Genomic DNA, 19,279 nt, shown 5'->3' with positions numbered 1-19,279 from the left:
TTTTTGGATCCAAGAAAAAAAATGGTGAATTCATTCTATACATGGTTTCTTTCTGGAAACATGGTATAATTAGGAAGGTAATGACAGGAGAAAGATGAAGGTGCCCGAAAAATTATCAGAGATAAGTGCAATCCAGCCTTAAATATCTTTCTTTTACAAAATGTTTCCGAATGGAATATATATATTTGTTTGTGTGTATCTATCTACGTATGTGTGTGTGTGTAAAGGTGGATCCACATGTTGGCCGCACGCCACGGATCGGAGGCTCGTACAAATGCTCGGTAAACAAAGAGCGGGCCATCCACATGTCAGTGTTATTCAGAGAGGCAAGCATGGCGGACGTACTATTGGTTTCAGCCATTACACTTGGATTGTATTATTTTTATTACAAAAGAAGAAAATGAAAGGAAATTAAATATAAATAAATAAGATTAAATATAAAACTTATTATAAAAAGTACCAACAAACACCTTTAATCTCCTAACAGCTCTCAGTTGCAACTAGACAAATACTATGGTGGAGATGCTACACGAGTGCCCTTACGAACCCCTTTGATCTGTGTCCAAAAAACCGACTCTCGACGGATCGGCAACGAGCCTAAGCCAACCAAGCCAAGCAACCCATCCACATGCTCGCGTATGTCTGAGTTCGCCATGGATTGGCCAACGTGTAGAGGGCCCTTAATGGGCTGAGGCATGCTATCCCCCTGGCAAAATCCTGCCTAAGTTGTATATACGCTCATGTTGGATGGATTTAAAGATATAAATATTTGACAAAAAATCGTCTTTCTGAAGGTAGAAGATATTGAATCTAATAATACAAATATATAATATTTAATATTTATTAAATGTTATACATAAATATCTAATATGTAATATACGTACAGAAATATATGCTGCTTCATCTCCTCAGCACTGTCTAGCTCAATGTCGATCCAGTCGTCACTAGTGTCGCTTCTGCTAGCCCCACTGCCTCGCGCTCCAGAACCTGCGACAATCGGATACATAAAAATAATATACAAATAACAAAGTAAAATTTTAATTTCAAATATTAACAAGAAATTATACAATATTTTATCTTAATTTGATATCATAATTACTCTGACAATTTAGGAATTATTTGATTAATTGCCCTTTCCTAACACAAATATAATATCAAATAGTCAGAACAGTCGGTGGGCCACTTAAGAATATAACTCAGTGACTCACCAATCAGTACCACTGATGAATCAAAGCCGATCATAAGAAGAGGTGGGTAGTCAGTTAGATTTATTGTTCTAGTTATTTATGATAGTAATATCTACGAATGTAGGAATAATTACATGAGAAATATATATGTATATATACACAGCGATATCAAAACAACCAACATTTAAAATAAAAATTGCTGATTTTTCAAAGTAGTTTAACGATTCATAAAATGCCTATTTGGCAAGAGCACATATTTTTAAATAGATGTGATAAAATCAAACTAGCTAAAACAAAAAAATTTGTTTATTTGTGACGAAATAGTTTGTGTTTTTGTACGCTAAAACCAAGTTCATGATCAATGGTAGTCAGTGGTACATGTTTTATTGTATTTTATAATAAAATTAAATTAAATAGCATTTGTTATTTATGAATGCTTCTATAAGAAACAAAAAAACTTTACATTATTAAAAATAGTTTAATATGCAATAATACATAATATGCTATTAATTATCTTTACTCCTCCTAAAATATTTAAATTTTTGGCTTCATCACATTAAGAACACAGAAAATTTAAAAATCTAACGAATTGATGTTGATTTGAAATTCTAATTTCAAATCGGACATTTTTTAAAACTATATCAAATTGAGAATATATTCGATTGAAATATTCCTCTGTAAATATTCATACGTTGAAACGTTGTTCATATGTGACATATATCAGAAAGTGTGACAGTTCAAAGACCTCAGTTACGTAAATCGATTCATATTTCGTAAACTATATCTATAATGATGAATAGTGGAAAATTATGGACAACCCGACAAGTAAATATTTCTTTATTATATAAAATAATCTTGTAATATAATATTAATAAATATAATGTACTTATGACAATGATTACAATAACCGATATCAACGATGTAACTTTGGTTTTATTGGAGTGCTAACGAAACAAAACTTAAACACGTACATTATTTTTCTAATAATCGTTATTGAAATGATTGATCTGGACAAATGGATTCGGTTAAACATGAATATAATTTTCATTACGATTAAATTTCAATTTACAGCTTCATGAAAAAAAAAATATATTATTCTCCTATCATATTTATTAAATACATTTATTTCAATTGATAAAAAGTTGAATCAACACTTTATTTAGAGAATATAAGATCAAATTTCAAAATAATAAATTTTTGTATTTTTATTGATTTTATAAAATTTAAATTGCGATAATTTGATGTTATTTAACTCATTTATTTAGACAACGTGACTGTTTTTGGATTAATTTTAACTGGTACATATATATTGTAATGCTTTTTTTTTTTTTTTTTTTTTTGTTTTGGAAAGAATCCCCAATATCCTAACAAACTATTCTGTTATGAGAAAGCATAAGGGAGCGCTTCTGTAACATGTAACAGTAACATTCGTAATGAACATACATATTACGATAATTAATAGTAAAAAGTACAACATTATGCTCTACAGTTTTCACCAGGATATTGAAGAACCTTCGTGAGGTAAGTGAGATGATGAGGCCTTCAAGCGATGCGGCCATGAATGGGAAGGTGCGGCCAGATTAGGTCAAGTTGTGGTAAATATAACTCAGTCACGGCTCTTTCGCCTTTATTCTGACTTTATTTGGTCTTAAATAAATCAAATTGATGTATATGTACAAATATAAAGAAAAGAAAAAAAATTAAATAAACCCTTATTTAATAAACAAAAATATATTGCAACTGTCTCTCCCTCGAAATGATTAGATAATAAATTAATTTTTAAATACATCACACGAAATTGGTCGTTCACTCGAGACAGTCATTGAACTTTTTCATGAAGTTTAACTCATTTACAAGAACTTTTAAAATGAAAATTCAACAAAATCTTTTATGGAAAGAAGCTTTTAGTAAAAAATTCCGTATTGAAAGAATTTTGTATACATTTTCGATAACAATTCTTAATTTCTAAAAAGATTCTTTTCAATAAAATTCTAGTTGAACTTTATGTCAAAATTTTATTGTAAAAGTTTAGCCCTGCAAAGGAGGGGGGGGGCCAAAACCTCGATTACTAATAAATAGTTTTTCTGCTATGTCTGTACATTTCTTTACCACCACTAGGGAGCATTCAAAAGAATGCTTTTGTATAAAAATATAAGTATAAATATATAAGTGGAAACAAGAACGATTTCAAAATAATTTAAATATTTTTAATATGTTATAAAATATATTTATGTTTATGCTATATGTTTTTAAGACTAATGCTTGAATTGCTGTGACTTAAGATTTAGTTTAGAATTTTTGTCAATATCATTACACAAATTTTATAAATTTATTATTCTCATTAATTCGCTTTGCTAGATCCAACTAAAATGCCGAATGGTTCAGAATAAAAATAATTATAAATTTATGCCTGCCACTTTCGTAATTGTGCGCAGATTCCGACATCGTTATTTTTGTATGAGTCATCTTTCATTTTATTAAAGAAGCTGTTGATGTGAGATGTTCAGTTACATTAGTTTTTGTAAATGTAAATATATTTCATTGAGTATCTCCAGTATATATTCGTTAAACTTTACTACGCTCTAAGACCCTTACGCGATCAATACCATTGAAACGATATTATTGAATTGAACAAGGTGTTTTTGCTTTAATCCACATTCATATTACTTGTGTTTATATTATTGTTTTAATTTACCCCTCAGACTGTCAATATATTGACGAATTTAAATATTGCTTCAACAATATTGACCATGCAATCCTCCGAGGCGCCTGAAAAAAAGATGGCCTCGTGACCTTATATTGTAAAATGTTTTTAGAGTTCTACTACTGGGTAGTTTCTTTACTTGCTGTATCATATCATTATCATTATGTCATTATGATCAAATTTACTTGTATTTTTTATACAGTTGTAAATATCAATAAATAAAATTAATTATATTTATTTTTTTTTTGTCAGTACGATGTAATATTTGTGCCAACAAACCTTTTTATTTTAAATACTGAAATACTAATTTCATTACTACATAAATACTAACCGTCATCTCTGAGGTTTTTTGAAATATCCAAGTTTAATCCTACGTTATTGAGGTGCGATGTGAAGTATGGCCATTCTTGGAAGATACGGCTAATTGTCGAATTGTTGCACAAATATTGACATTTTGTTTTACGACAAGCTAGGAGTCAGTGAGCCTCGTGTGACCTATTCTCAGCCTAGTCAGTACGACCTGGTATCTACTGAGTTTCGGGGGGGGGGGAGAGGTATCCCAGGGCTTGACATCCTTTTTAATAATTTTTAGCTTACGTCTTGTGAAGTTTAATCTTGTGCGTTGAATCATTTGTTTCAAATGATGATTCTGATAATTGGTCTGATTTCAATCTGTCTATGTAAAATAAAAGGGGGAGGGCGGTGGCACCGTAGTAAAGCACGATTCTACTAACTCCAAGGACCCGGGTTCAAATCCGGCAGGGCAGAAAATTGTTTTCTGTTACACTGTAGCTGTGAGTCAACCCTGTGGGTTCTGGAGCCCCCCTGGGGTCCACCCATCGTTATAAACTGGGTTCCCTTAATTGGGTAAAAATCTGGCGGTCGAGCGTGATTCTGACTAAACCACCTCCTAGCACAACCGTTGGTCTAGCAACAGTACTTCCGTACAAAATATTGCACCCTTAATCTTTCAAAGGTTGTAGCGGTACTGTTTTCATTTAATTTAATGTAAATTATAAAGGATTCCGGCATGTCTTGAAGAACAGGAGAAAAGTGGGGTTTATATTTGAAAATGAGTAAAGATCACAGAATTGTTTCAAAACACAATACACCTGATCCAGACAACACATCTTTAACCAACAGAAATCTATCTCTTCTCCGATCTTCTCTGATCTACGATTATGACAGGTTGGCTAAAACAGGAAGGAGATGGACCGGCGTGAAGGGTAGAGCGATGAAAGGATGTAGCCAGAGCTTTGCACAAACCCGTCACGGTCTAAGGACGCAGTAATGCTCGCCTTACACGGCTGTTGTCTTGATAACTTGCTCGGTTATGGTTGATGTTGGCTCTTATAGTCTCAGGATGTGTAAAAAACATTTTGAAAGTCAATCTCCTTTAACCTAAAGCCATTACTTTTAAAAACAACACATTCTACTCTTTGACGTGAATGATGTGGTGGAGCATTAAGATATTTGATTTTGGCAAAGTATCCACCATGCTGTTTCCTGTCACGCATATTGATGGGAGATCATCTATTGTGTTTATCGGTGCGGTATTTGATGGCTGTCTGCTTGGGGATGACTGGGATTAACTATAAAAATGTCGTACGTTAGAAATTTCCAGTTGAACCTCTTTGATTTTAGAAGGGAACTTTAAATATTAGGCGAGAAAAAAAAAATTAACTTGTGCGCGCATCGCACATCTTTTACTTCTCACTAAGTGTTGGCAATCTGAGAGGCCAGATACGTTCCATACGACCGGGAGCCCTTTATTGCATGTTTATAGTTAAACTAAATTGTGAGACATTTTGGAACCATTGAATGAAGAGATTGGTTGTTCTTGAAGATCCTGTGGTGATAGACGTGTCATACGCCGCTGAGGAGTCCGATCCAAGAGCTCCTCCGCCTTCTTACATCTAGTTCTTGATTTCTATGAGGTTGTGGTGATGTAACTTTAACTGTTCCCCAGTGGTTCTTCCGATGAACGCAGGCCAGCATAAGGTGTGTTTTGTAGTCAAACGGGTGACCAGGCTGTCGAAACATATTACGTCAGGTTGCAACATGCGATTCACACTGTCTTGATTTCGCATTGGATTCGCATTCGAGGGGAACACCATAATGCGATTGAATAAATTTACAAAATCGGATGTGTAAATTGAAAAAATATATAACAGAGACGCCGCATGGGGACATTTCCCCGCCCACACCACCATGACAGAGACGCCCCTAAATTTGAATTTTTGTTGCACATTTTACACAATCGCAATACTTCGCATTACTGTTCATTCTATACATGAACGTATAAGAGAAAGTAAAATAATAAAACAAAAACTATATTTTGATTAAGCCTTCTAACTATCAGCAATTTCCTTATCAATTTTAAACATCTGAATAAAAAATAAAAGAACCACTACAAAATCTCGCATTCGTGATCGAACAGAAGAGCACCTTCCAATTCAAAATGCCAAACAAACCTCATGTGAACCTGTATTTCTTCTATGTATAAGCTTTCATGTCTCAAACAGGGAAAATGGGGCGGAGGCTTTTCCTAGCAACACTGCAGTTGTCGTTTTTTAGAGTAATCTCTCTTGGAATGTTGTTATAATTTAAAAAAAAAGGTGTTCAGGGGCTATGAAATAAAAATTGACTATCAAGTAAATAACCCAAGAATACCTCTGGCTGACGGGGGTTAAGATTTTAATTGAATTCAATGCATTACGTATAAACATGTTCTACTAGAAAAGAATTTAGAATTATATATTTTCTTTTACATGAAAACTAATGGTATATCTCGAGGGAAATAAAAAAGTCCAAAGTACTAGTATTATATTTCTGGATATTTCAGTTTACATCATAATTCGGCATTTCCATCGATTGGGAACCAGGAAATTCAAAGAGAGTGGAAGATTATTAAATTTCAAATAATGGAATTGGAAGAGATACCGATTTATGGTAAACTGCAATTAATTTTTTAACTACACTCTATTTTATCTTTTTGGGTTAGCAGACTTCATGTTTCAAACATTTTGTTTATTACTTTTATCTCTCGTAGTTTTGGATTGCACCTATATCCAAGCATTAACTCTTTCATTATTATAATCTTATAGATTTTTTCTTTTTTTCTTTAATAATTTGTTTTTATAACTTCATTTCAGAACAATTTGTTCAATTGTCACTATTTTAATTTTTTTTTTTAAGTTTCTAATTAAAACTTTGTCATTTCTTAGGCTTTTAAGTAGATCTAATAACAAATAGTTTAAAGTAAATATAAAAAGGTAAAATTACAAATAAATAAAAGGTTTGAAATATGAAGGCTTCCAAGTTTGTTTTTTTTATGACCCTCTTCCGGATCATTTCTGACATATGAGGGGGTGGGGTTTATCTACACGTTACCATCCTATTCTAGCCATGTTGCGGGAGTCAAGTTTCATTTAGTGGGACCACTTCAGAACTAAAAGTCGACCTCTCAGGCTGGATTCGAACTGATGCAGTCAAAGTTGGCGCACTAATTCGTTCGGTTTTAACTCGCTCGGCTACTAACAAGAATTGTTGTTGGGAACAATTTTTTATTTTACTGTGGTGCAGCTCAGCACTCTAAAGGCGGCTAAATAACCTAGAAAGAAAAGAAAATCAGAAAATACCTTGCGTTGGTATCTAAAAAAAATAAAATTAGTTTCAAAGAAAAAAAATTCCCCTACGTTACCTGTTTCAATTTTCAACTTTTTTATTTATAATAATTTATTTTTATTTTTACATCCTATTTATAGAATATACGTAGTAAGGGAAAGTATTAGGTACGTGAAAAATTTCGAATTCCAGTATTCGATGGAAACTTTTGAGGCTCCCTGTGTCTATATAACCAAGTAATACAAAATGGCCTGCTTGTCTGTGAATAAGCTATCTCAAAAAAACGAAAAGTCGTAAGAAACTGAAATTACGTATTAAAGGTGGTTATATAGTCTGGGATCTGACGGAAACATTTTCGTTAAAATCTACAGCCTCGGGGTGTCACTTTATAGAATCGAGTTTCAAGATATTTTTCAATTTTCGAATAAAAGGCCCAAACGAATTTGCTTAAACTCAATCAATGAGCAATTAAGTGCTCTTTAATACCAGGTAGGTCTTATTCTCATTAAAAAAGTCTAACAGGTTTGAATACCGATTTTTCAAAAAATCTTCCCTAAACTACCTTTAGTTTTAGTATTGTTCCGCCGAAGCGAGCCCGGCTCCGGCCAGCACCAATTACGTCTATATATATTTAGATATATATTAATATTGTTATTTATCTATTTAATAAAGGAGGTAATAAAGAAAGAAAAAAAAACCTTTAGTTTTGTTCATTCACAAAAATAACCAGTTTTCATTGTAAACACTGTAAAAATACAAAGTATTAGAGAATTTTATGAATAATTAAAGGAGGAAAAAAGGAAAAATAGATATACCCATGGCTTGTCATTGTGGTCGAGTTCGAGAGAAAAAAAACACGAATGGTTATCATTGCCTTGACACTAAACAAATTATCTGTTTAATTATTAATTATTAAATGATTTTTATATAATGTTAATAGAATAATACATGATACTAATTTTTTTAAGTAATTAATTAACGATGTTTTATAACTTTTTTTTCCGATCCCTCTAAAACAGAAATAAAAAGTGAATTAATAAGTGCATTACTGTGAAAAAGAAAAGTAATTCGTGTTGGGGCTTACTACCTTTGGTATTTTAAGGTTACCTGTTATGCTTACTTGTTATATTTGAGATATCAATTCTAAAAAAGGTGCTATTTTAAGACCGGAGGTGAGGGGCCTCCTCTTTTTTTTTTTATAACATACAATTCAGATTTATATAAGAGAAAATAATTTAATGGCTTTAATGAAATTGATGATCTTGTTAGTATTCACCTTATTATTGCACAAGGCCCCGTTGAGTTGTAAAGGAACTCAACAATTTTCCATGATCCCTCTGTATCGAAGACAAACCTCAAAGATGTGAATGTTATAATTATTTTACAGATTGCTAATCGCAGTTGTAATTCCTTTACATAATTGACGCCGAGATGGATATTTCCTTGTCATCAAATGGTCAACAGATAGTTTCCAATTCTGATGCGCGTTATAAACACTTCCTCTCTTTTACATTTTCTGGAGGATGAGGCTCACTATTGGCTTTATGATTTTTAGTTTGTTATTTTCTGATGCAGTCCAATTCTGTTGCTAGTCATGTAATATCCCAATCCATATTACTCGGAACTGATCTGAAAGTGGAATGTAAACGGGTATGACGTCTTTTCTTAAGCTATTGTATTCGTTAAAATGTAAAATTTATGTATTTTATGACCACCTCCAGAAACAATAAAATTTTTATAGCAACATAAAAACAGGGAAATTGTTGTTAATAATGGTCACCTTCTCTGGTCTTATAGCAAATAGGTTGTTAAGTGAAAGTTTTGTGATACGCGAACCGCACCAGATTTTTAATTACTCAATCCATTAATAAAATATTTTCTAATAATCCGAGATCTTTTAGTATCAGATGAATGATTCAAAACAGATACTATAGGCCGACAAACTAACCGGGCTGGCCAGAGGCTTCGGGAGGAGAAACCACACCAAAGTTACGTCAGGGCGATCCACCAATGACCTTCCTCCTTACAGAACAGCTGTCCACGCAACAGGTCTCTGGATCTAAATTGCCTGGAAGTAGGGCGCCGTCCTCATTGCATATTATAAAGTTGTGATGCAAAAGAAAACAACCCCCTGTGATGCACCCCAACCCCCTCCCTCACACTTCTTTTGATTTCAGACTGTTTCTCTTATCATTTCACTATTATCTATTGTCTTTATTATTTTTATTTTTATTTTTATTTATCTTTATTTTTTATTTTTTATATTATATGCGATATAACACGAGGAGGCCCCTCACCTCGGGACTCAAATAGTTGCTGAACGGATAGCTCATAAGTAAAATTAAATATAACAGGTAACCTTTAAATACCAAAGGTAGTAAAAGGTAAGACACAACACGAATTACTTTTTTCTTTCTACACAGTAATGCACTACTAACTCACATTTTATTTCTGTTTTAGAGGGTTCGGAAAAAAAACAAAAAAAAAAAAAACCGATAAGTATGGAGTATAATGTACTCAGAGTAGTGCCAAGTGCTAGTAAGAAGATATGAGTTCACGGAAAGTATGATTTTAGTTATGAAAGTTGAAATAGCAGTCGTAACTTGTGAGGAATGAGGAGAATTATCTATTATTGATATTGTTTCTTGTAATCTTATGTTATATTTTAGGTAATTCTTTCTTTCAACGTTTGATAAAAAAAAAAATAATAATAATAATAATTTATTCACTGAACCAGGTGACCAACTAAATTTTTGTAAGAAAGAATAAGTAATGTCCAGCAACGTTTACATGATTCAAAGAAATTTTTCATAATATTGAAATCAAAGGTTAAAACTAAACATAAACCATTTAACATAACGAAAGCAGAAACATTAAACTTAAATTTTCTCCAATTTATGAAATTACAAAGTTTAAAAAATAGCCAGAAATTATAAGTTACTAATTACTAGAAACAAAATAGGACAGGAAGGATAATAGTATAAACTACAATACTTCCCCTTAATCCAAATTACATAAACAGGTAAATAAAACCAAAAAACTGGTCATAAATATTTATAAAGCACCCTACTACAATATAATTTATAAGAAATATTTATTAATCACTAATGTTAATTATTTCCCAATCAGCATCCTATTTCAAAAAAAATATTTTGGTTAAGAGATGAAAACCAAGAAATGTGGCCATCATTAATAGAATTTAAGTGCACTTTTTTCATTCAATTGTTATGAAATAGCGGATTTAATATTAATATAAGCGATAAAAATATAAATTGTAATCAATTTATAGCGGTTTATGATAATGTACGAGTTTCGATACCAAAACAATACTGTCTATTTCACATAACCTTACCTCTCAAGGTTCTTTAGTCCTACTCAAAAAAAAAAGTTTGAATCGTTTGAAAAAAAAAATCGTAATTGCAAAGCACTTTTATTAACATTAAGAACAATACAAAAATAATAAAACGAACTTAATATTATTTCAATGTGTATATATATTTTTTTAATTCAAAGGAAATACATTTTTGACGACTTAGAAAAAACAATAGAAATGAGATGTGTGGGAGAGCAGATCAACCCACGTTTGCCCTTTGATTACGTCAGCTCACCGAAGAGTGTGATACACCAGCAAATTATTTTATTCTGTTAGGCATGTATGAAATATATTTAGTAATTCATAAAATTACATTAGAGAAATAATTAAAATACAATCAGTTGATAATTACTACTTTGTTGGAAAAATATTCTGAAGCAATATTACAGTGAACATTAGATAGAAACAAAAAAAAATGGAGAATGGTAGATATTTATTTTCAATATAATATCAATTTATTTATATTTATTGCGCTTGAGTTAATTAAAGGTGAGTTTATTTATTTTTGAATCCTGACTCAAGAATTACAGCTATTTCTCAACTATTCCAAAATTAAGAAAAAAAAATATTATTGGCTTATGATTAACTTCAAAATAAACTAATTCTGAGCAGTGACGTTCTTACGGCGGGGAATCATCTCTCCCAAACATTTAAAATCCGATAAGATAGAAATTTAAGATTTCAGAACAAAGCAGATTGTGGTAAAATATTATTAAATAATTTTATTGTTTTAAAATAATAAATCTTATTAATGTCGCTGACTACTACTGAATCAACCTCGAAATATTTTCAGCAGTACAATGAACTGAAAAAGTGAGTTTCGGGTTAATATTCATTTCACGGAAAGCTCAAAAACGAATTTCAAGATCGCACAAAGCCGAGTCATAAATGAATGAACGTAGCAAAACTGGGCGCCGGCGACAGTAGCACTATACTTGTAGGGTTAAGGTACCGCCTTACTTAAGTAGGGATGGCTTTATGGTAGTAAGAGTAAAGCTGTGTCCTACCTGAAGAAGGGATATCTTTCAAGTAGTAACAATAAGGTTGTGTCCTACCTGAAGTAGGAAAATCTTTAAGAAAGTAAGAGTGAGGTTGTGTACACCTGAAGTAGAAATAGCTTTAAGATATTATGAGTAAGGATGGGTCCTACCTGAATTAGGGCTAACTTTAAGATAGTAAGAATATGTTCTCTTGTGTTATAGAACTGAAATAACAATAGCTTTAATATACTCGTAGTTACAATAACGTTGTGTCTTACCAGAAGTAGGGATAGCTTTAGGGTAGTAAGAGTGAGATTAGGTCCTACCTGAATTAGGAATTACATTAAGATAGTATGAGGGGGGGGGGTTATGTCCTGGCTAATATAGGGCTAATTTTAAGATGGTAAGAGTGTGGCTGTATCCTACCTGAATTAGGTATAGCTTTAAGATAGTAAGAATAAGGTTGTGTTCTAGCTGAAATAACAATAGCTTTGATATAGTAACAATAAGGTTGTATCCTACTAGAAGTAGGGATAGCTTTAGGGTAGTAAGAGAGAAATTATATCCTACCTGCAGTAGGATACAATCTCTAATATTGCTAGGATATAACCTCTAGTTTGCTCTAATATTGCTTGGATATAATCTCTAATCTATAATATTGATCGATAAGATAGTATGAGTGGAGTTATATCCTGGCTTATGTAGCGCTAATTTTAAGATAGTAAGAGTGTGGCTGTATCCTACCTGAAGTAGGACAGTTTTATCAAAGGAAGAGTCTGTTAAATTTATTTAAATAAATTTAAGATAGTGACAATAAGGTGTTTTGACTGGTTATTATAAAAATATTATATATACATTATAATTAACTACCTGCAATAAGTACAATCATTCATATAACAAATATTGTAAACCTATACTCATGAATTCAAGAGTTTTGTTTTAAGTGCAAAACGTAAAAATTTAGCAAGCTCTTGGTAGACTTCTTTCTTTCCAAGTTAAATAATTTCTCAGGATCAGTGTAAAAAGTGTACAATTTTTTTATACCATATACATTTTTAAAACACTAATCAATTACAGAAAAAAATCAAGTATCTATAACAAATATATATATGGGGAGAGAGAGAGAGAGTTTAACATTAGAGTTATCAAGGAATTCAGTTATAAATAAAAGATATTCTAATTATAATTATTGGGGTATTGTGCCACAAATTTGAAGAATGATTTATATTACATCAATTTAAATAAATTTGTTCTCAAAATATAAAGATATTTTCCGTATAAGGCTGCATTTTTTGAAGGTTGGTTTGTCCTAATCAATCAAACTTGTCAATGAAAGCTGTTTTCTTTGAGGATAATTACAAGAATCTGGCAGGTCAGAGGAAAGTTACTGTTCCGAGAAGAGTTTGTTTACTAATTAGTATCCATAAACTGTCCACTACTTTCTTAATTTGTCTTACCAAGGAGGTATCCTTGTACCGTTTCGAATTTACGACTTTAAGTACCTTGATTTGAAGTTTCAACCTGAGATAAGTGATTAGAGCAGATTATATTTGAACTTGAAAATCAATTCCATTTAAGTTTCTCTAAATTCTGTACAAAACATATTGATAAATTTAGTTAAGACGATTATTCCATTCTTCTATCCATTATTCTATGCTGATAACTATTATAATAAATAACAGTTTAGCTCGTTTTATTCGGGTATTAATTATTAAACAAATTATTCTAATAATAATATTTGAAACAAATAAAAATAATATTTGAAGTCGCCCCAGATGTGATTGTAAATTTAAAAAAATACTTTTAAGGCTCATTAGCGATGAAAGAGCGTTTATCGAAAACAGACCTAAATATTTTAAATAATGAGAAACAAAAATTATTATGGTTTGAAGGTGTATAAGTATCCGTTTTATACAAAACCATTTAATAACAAATAAAAATACTGTAAATATATATATGTACACTATTATTACATAAAAAGATTAGCCTTAACACTGAAAAAAAACAATAAATGATTTAGTAATCAAATTATATTAGCTCTATGTGAAACAGTGACAACAGGTGAAAGCTACACGTCAGGCGAGTGTCAACTTACGTTATCGCATAACATCTTAGAAACTGACTGACTAATATTGATAACAAACATACAATACCGATAATTTTCTTTATTATCTTAAAATGACTCATGTTATTAGTTAAAGTATAGATTACATAAAATTTTATTTTATTTTTATGTTCCATAAAAAAAAAAAAAAGCTTCTCTTAAATGTAGAGAAATAAGTAGTCAAACTATACCTAAATGTCCCTTAAAGAAATATTACTGCTTTTAATAACCATTATAAGACAAGGCCCATTTTTTAAAAACAAATTAGTCTGCTAGATATAATTGAGGCATTGAAGTGGAAATGGCTGTAAGTTCCAGAAATACGAAAAATGAAATTTTGACGGGAAAACAATGTAGAGACCAGAAACGAATCGAATGGTAACCGCTGGAAGTTGCTATCCTCAATGCTTTAGTCCTAGAGCTGTAATTGTTTCATAATTTTAGAACAAAAATCGTGCCCAGGAACTAGTTTTTTCCATTTTTCTCAAAACTAGTTTTTTGGCACATACATCCATTTCTATTTCCATGCTGAGACATGGACCTTTTTTTTTTTTTTTTTCATAAAAACCAATTTTTCTTTTATTTTACACCGAAAACATAGTTAAGCTGTTTTCAGTGTACAATAAAAAAAAAACTTAAAGTGGTCTAAAAAAAAATTAAATACCTTATATAAAATAGGGTGTTAAGAACATTTAGAATCTCCTTAACACGAGGAGGCCCCTCACCTCCGGACTCAAATAGTTGCTGAAAGGATAGCTCATATGTAAAATTAAATATAACAGGTAACCTTTAAATACCAAAGGTAGCAAAAGGTAAGACACAACACGAATTACTTTTTCTTTCTACACAGTAATGCACTACTAACTCACATTTTATTTCTGTTTTAGAGGGTTCGGAAAAAAAAAAAAAAAAAAAAAAAAAAAATTTAGAATCTCCCGTATTTACAAAACTAAACTCTGGAAAAGAAGGCTAGTTCATAGAAGAAGAAATTATATGCTAAACAGTATTCTATTGGTGTATAAAAGTTATCAATTCAACTATTAAAAAGTTACACTCACCCGACGACGCCCTTGAAGTTGGCCTCAGATCGTAGAGGCTGTTGCTCTGCTCGCAAGAACTATCAGAGTCCCCCAGTAGCCTCCCATTGTAGATACTCTCATAGATCTGGTCCGTGTGAACGTTGAGCACATCGTCATAGATGGCCTCTTCGCCAATCTCGTCATAGTTGTTCTCGATTATCTCATATGTGTCCTGACTCACGTACTCATAGGTATCCTGCTGACCGGGTAGATTCTTGTACAGTTGTTCCTCTGAAGGAACATTCTCACTCCTGTCTTTCAGGACCGTCTTCCCTTCTTGCTTTTCCTTCAACTCCTCGATCAGACTCTGCCGAAGGATATCGCGGTAGAGTGATGAGGAGTTAGGAACGATGTTGATTTTCCCGTATCCTTTCTTGTCGACCTTTCGGATGACGGGGGTCTCCAGCTTCTCCAAGTTCTCTTTGTCCTCTACTAACCGATCACTAGTAGGTTGAGAGCTCACAATCAAAACCTCCGCTGCCTTCACAATGGCCTCACTGACTTTAGAAACTTGGTTTTCATTAATGACAGTTTTCACTTCGTCAACTGGACTTTCAGGGACCTGTTTCTCGTTTTGTTTCAATTCTGAAGTGCTCCAGAGAAATGACCTATTGGGCTTCCTATTTTTTACCGATTCTTCATTACTTTTGGCTGTTTCTTTGTTTAGATCAGAGTTCTTTGGTTTGGTCACGATTATGGTCGGAGGAGAAAGTGTCTTTGGCTCAAGGATAACGGGAGGCTTCGGTTCCGGGTCTTCAATAACTTCCAAATATAATTCGGATTTCACAGGATCCTCAATACTACTGTAATCTTGAATTTCATTCGTTTCTAAAAGGGATGAAGCATTATTCTCTTCCCCTGATCCAAAAAGTCTAGCTTTGACTGCGTTTATTTTACTTTTTTCCAAAGTTTTAAAATTAAAGTTATTTGTCTTGGTAATTTTCTTTTCGTTTTGGATTGATTCCGGATTTTCTGAGGCAGTGTTCTTGGTAGTATTATCTGATCCTTCTTTATCACTCGATTTTAAACTTTCAGAAGGCTCGCTTTCTTCAACATTTTCATTGAGTACTTCATCCAAAATCAGTGTTTTGGGAAGGCTGAACTTCTTGTCTTTGCCGACTAAATCTCTCAGGTCCTTAGTGACATACTTGTTGGATGTCTTTCGGTCAATTGTCGGCTTGGGGTGTACCTTAGGTTTGATTTTCTCCTCCTTGACCTCAGGAGGCAAAGAGTTCTTTCGGACCAGGACCACCTTCTGTCCTTGCATCGTTTCGAACTTCTGGACGGCTGCTCGGACCGTTCCCTGCTCGTGAGTTTGCAACTTCTTCAGAATGGCTATCCCTCGCTCCTGATCATCTACGACGACTGCGTTAAATTTGGCTGCTATGTCCGTTACACTTCCAGACACTACCCTTACCGTCCTGACTGCCTTCCTCTCCCTTGTCTTGAAACTTAGGCGCCTCCCCCGCTGCTCCGGCGTCCTATCGCTCTTCAGCAGTCGAGCCATCTCCTACCCTTACCCGCTACCTGCAAAATATTAAAATAATATTAACAATATAAATAATTATAACAATAATAATAATAAAATATATAATTACATAGCCCTAAAACTCAACTGTACAGGTGAAATTAAAAAATATATATAATCTACTTATAATGGATATAGCTGAAACATACAGAGCACTAAAGATTGGTAAATATTGATCCGGAAAAAATCAGCTTTCTTGAGATTTAAAGAAAGAAAATTTTCTCTTAATAATATTATATATTAGTGATTACTCAAGCAATCCTCCGATTTGTAATTATTAATGTAAACAGTAGAATTTTTTTTTTTATGATAAACCTTTTTTGGTAAACGTTATTTGAAAGGATTTGTATTGAAGCTATCAATAGAATAATACTTCTTTGATAAAGTGGACATTTCGTACAGCTAATATGTAAGTAGTTGAAAACAAAATTTAGCCTGATTCGTTTTATTAAATAATACTTTCAAAACGATGTTATAGACAACAATATATATAAGAACTAAATTCTACGAGATGAGAAATATGAAGAAACGCAAGAGATATTATAAAATAAATGCATATCGAGATTAGAACACTACATGCAGTATCTCACGAAGATTTAAAACCACAATGAACAAGATTACATATAGTGAACAAGTTTTTTTACTTCCTCCTCATAAATGAATCTAGTTTAAAAGGAATTTAATTTATAGTGGCACTTAGGATGGCAACAATGCAATTTTTTAAAACAGTTCAAGAGCTAGAAATTAGGTAATGTTATTGCTGGCACACGAAGTAATATAAGAAGTGTAATCATGTATACGCATTGGAAAATCATACAGTCCAAGCTCAGCTTAAACTTTATTTATCTTTTTCTTTTATTCAAAAATCTTTATTTATTGATAGATATTACAATCTGCCACACCGTTGTGGGCAATAGTGATGAATGAAAGTACATAAAAATAAATAAAATCTCTCTTAAAATATATACAAACAGATGGATAAAGAAAATGAACATAATCGAACTATGTGCATGAAAAAATAAATAAATAATAATAAAAATAAAGTAATCTCTAGTCACATTAACACTCTTATTTACAATATTTACACAATCGACCTGAGGATCCCTGAGCCCTCTCTATCCCCCCCCACATGTGCTCATAAGATCCCAGCGCATCCCTCTCGCCGCATCATTGGTAACTATTCATATTAATTCATTTCATATTGTCACATGGAAAAATTACATCACATTATATTTTGTTCATCTTCATCATTCTCCAGAAACCTTTTTCAGACTACATTTCATCCCTCAGTTCTTACTAATTAAACAGAATTTTGGACATCAAGAATAAATTAGACGCATCCAATTTTTTTCTCTCAACCAACATATTTCAGAACAGTAATTATTATTTTCCATTCCCCGTCGAGAAAAAAAACTGACCCAGGCGTTAAAGCTCTCCTACTCTATTGCCGCCAAACCGTGTCCAAACGACTCCGCGGAAGAAAGTGATATGAATGCGTCGGATGTCATGCCCTGAAAGTGCATTAGCACAATGGAAATTATGTAAATATATTACAATACTAAAGGAGAAAATAAAGTTTCTACCGTTTTTTATACATGTCATGTAAGATTTTTTTTTTTTTTATCTTCAACAATAATGGAATAGTTCATCTCTCCATATTACTTAGCATTTCAATACTGCAGATATACTACATATTAAAGATACGCATCTCATGAAAAAATTATTTACCTAGTAAAAATGTTTTTAGGTGTTCAATAGCTTAATTAACAAGATATTTTGAGTTTTTAAATGATAACTACAAATCAGTACAATAATATTATCTACCTTCTTCTTATATTACCTTTGACAGTTTATGCGCGTTTATCCCCTTAAATAAAATACGAGTATTTAATCCAGTTGAAAATTTGTTGAAAACAATAGAATTATTATGATATTGACCAAACCTTTTTTTTTTAGATTTTTTTAAGATTAAAACTTGATTTTGCTATCGATTATTTCAATTTTTAATCTTTAACTTGTTCATTTATCGTATCAATATTAGAGGAAGGCAGAAGAACACGGCAGTGGGGTAAAACTCTTATCTGCGGGAAACTATATAAACTTTATCTTTAGGAAGCTGCTGTTGTTAAAAGGCTGTCTGTAGTTGAGAAGTCACCTTAGCAACCTCAAGTCTGCGGCGGCGTATAATCAAGTCTGATATGCTATATTTAATACATTTTACTATTTAAGTTAAAAATTATGTTTTTTACAATTGAACAATTTAATTTCAAAATATTTTCGGCCAGCCTATTTATTATATCCACATAATATGTATTTAAATGTTTTGAATCTGTTTTATAGTATACTGTACTGTTAACATATTTAGTTAAACGAATTGCTTCTAGGTTCCTTTTGCTTTTAGTGTTTTATGTCATATCTATTATTGTGGGGTTTTCGAAGTTAAATTTATGGTTTAACGTTATGCTGTGGTTAGTCAGTGAAGTGCAATTTATATTTTTGACATTTAACAGTGTATCTGCAATGTATATTTTTCCAAAATTTCAGTCAGGCCTGTATATTGAATTAAGCATTTCCATTTTATCTATTTTGCCTTTCTTGTTAGATAGTTGATGTTGTAACTTGTTGTAATTTTGCAACCCAGTTAATTTGTATTTTGTACATAAAATTAATCCTTTATTGATGTGTCATTTTTTATTT

At 32.1% G+C, this 19,279-nt stretch overlaps 1 protein-coding gene across 1 annotated transcript in view; it reads right to left on the bottom strand.

Annotated features, from left to right (window-relative positions):
- Window positions 1-16,581, bottom strand: part of Exn (Ephexin) — a gene marked incomplete at its 5' end in the record, with an annotated part of 61,171 nt that extends 44,590 nt beyond the window's left edge. Inside the window, 2 exon segments of the mRNA XM_014424287.3 lie at window positions 885-987; window positions 15,034-16,581. Of these exon segments, the coding sequence (XP_014279773.1) occupies window positions 885-987; window positions 15,034-16,561 (1,631 nt within the window).
- Between the last annotated feature and the right edge of the window lie 2,698 nt (window positions 16,582-19,279).

This window comes from Halyomorpha halys, unplaced genomic scaffold (genome assembly GCF_000696795.3).
Source record: "Halyomorpha halys isolate HHAL.00 unplaced genomic scaffold, Hhal_1.1 Scaffold461.1, whole genome shotgun sequence".
In the NCBI taxonomy this organism is placed as follows: Eukaryota; Metazoa; Arthropoda; class Insecta; order Hemiptera; family Pentatomidae; genus Halyomorpha; species Halyomorpha halys.
Note: the sequence above shows the minus strand (reverse complement) of the source record. Positions and strands in the feature narration are given on the sequence as shown.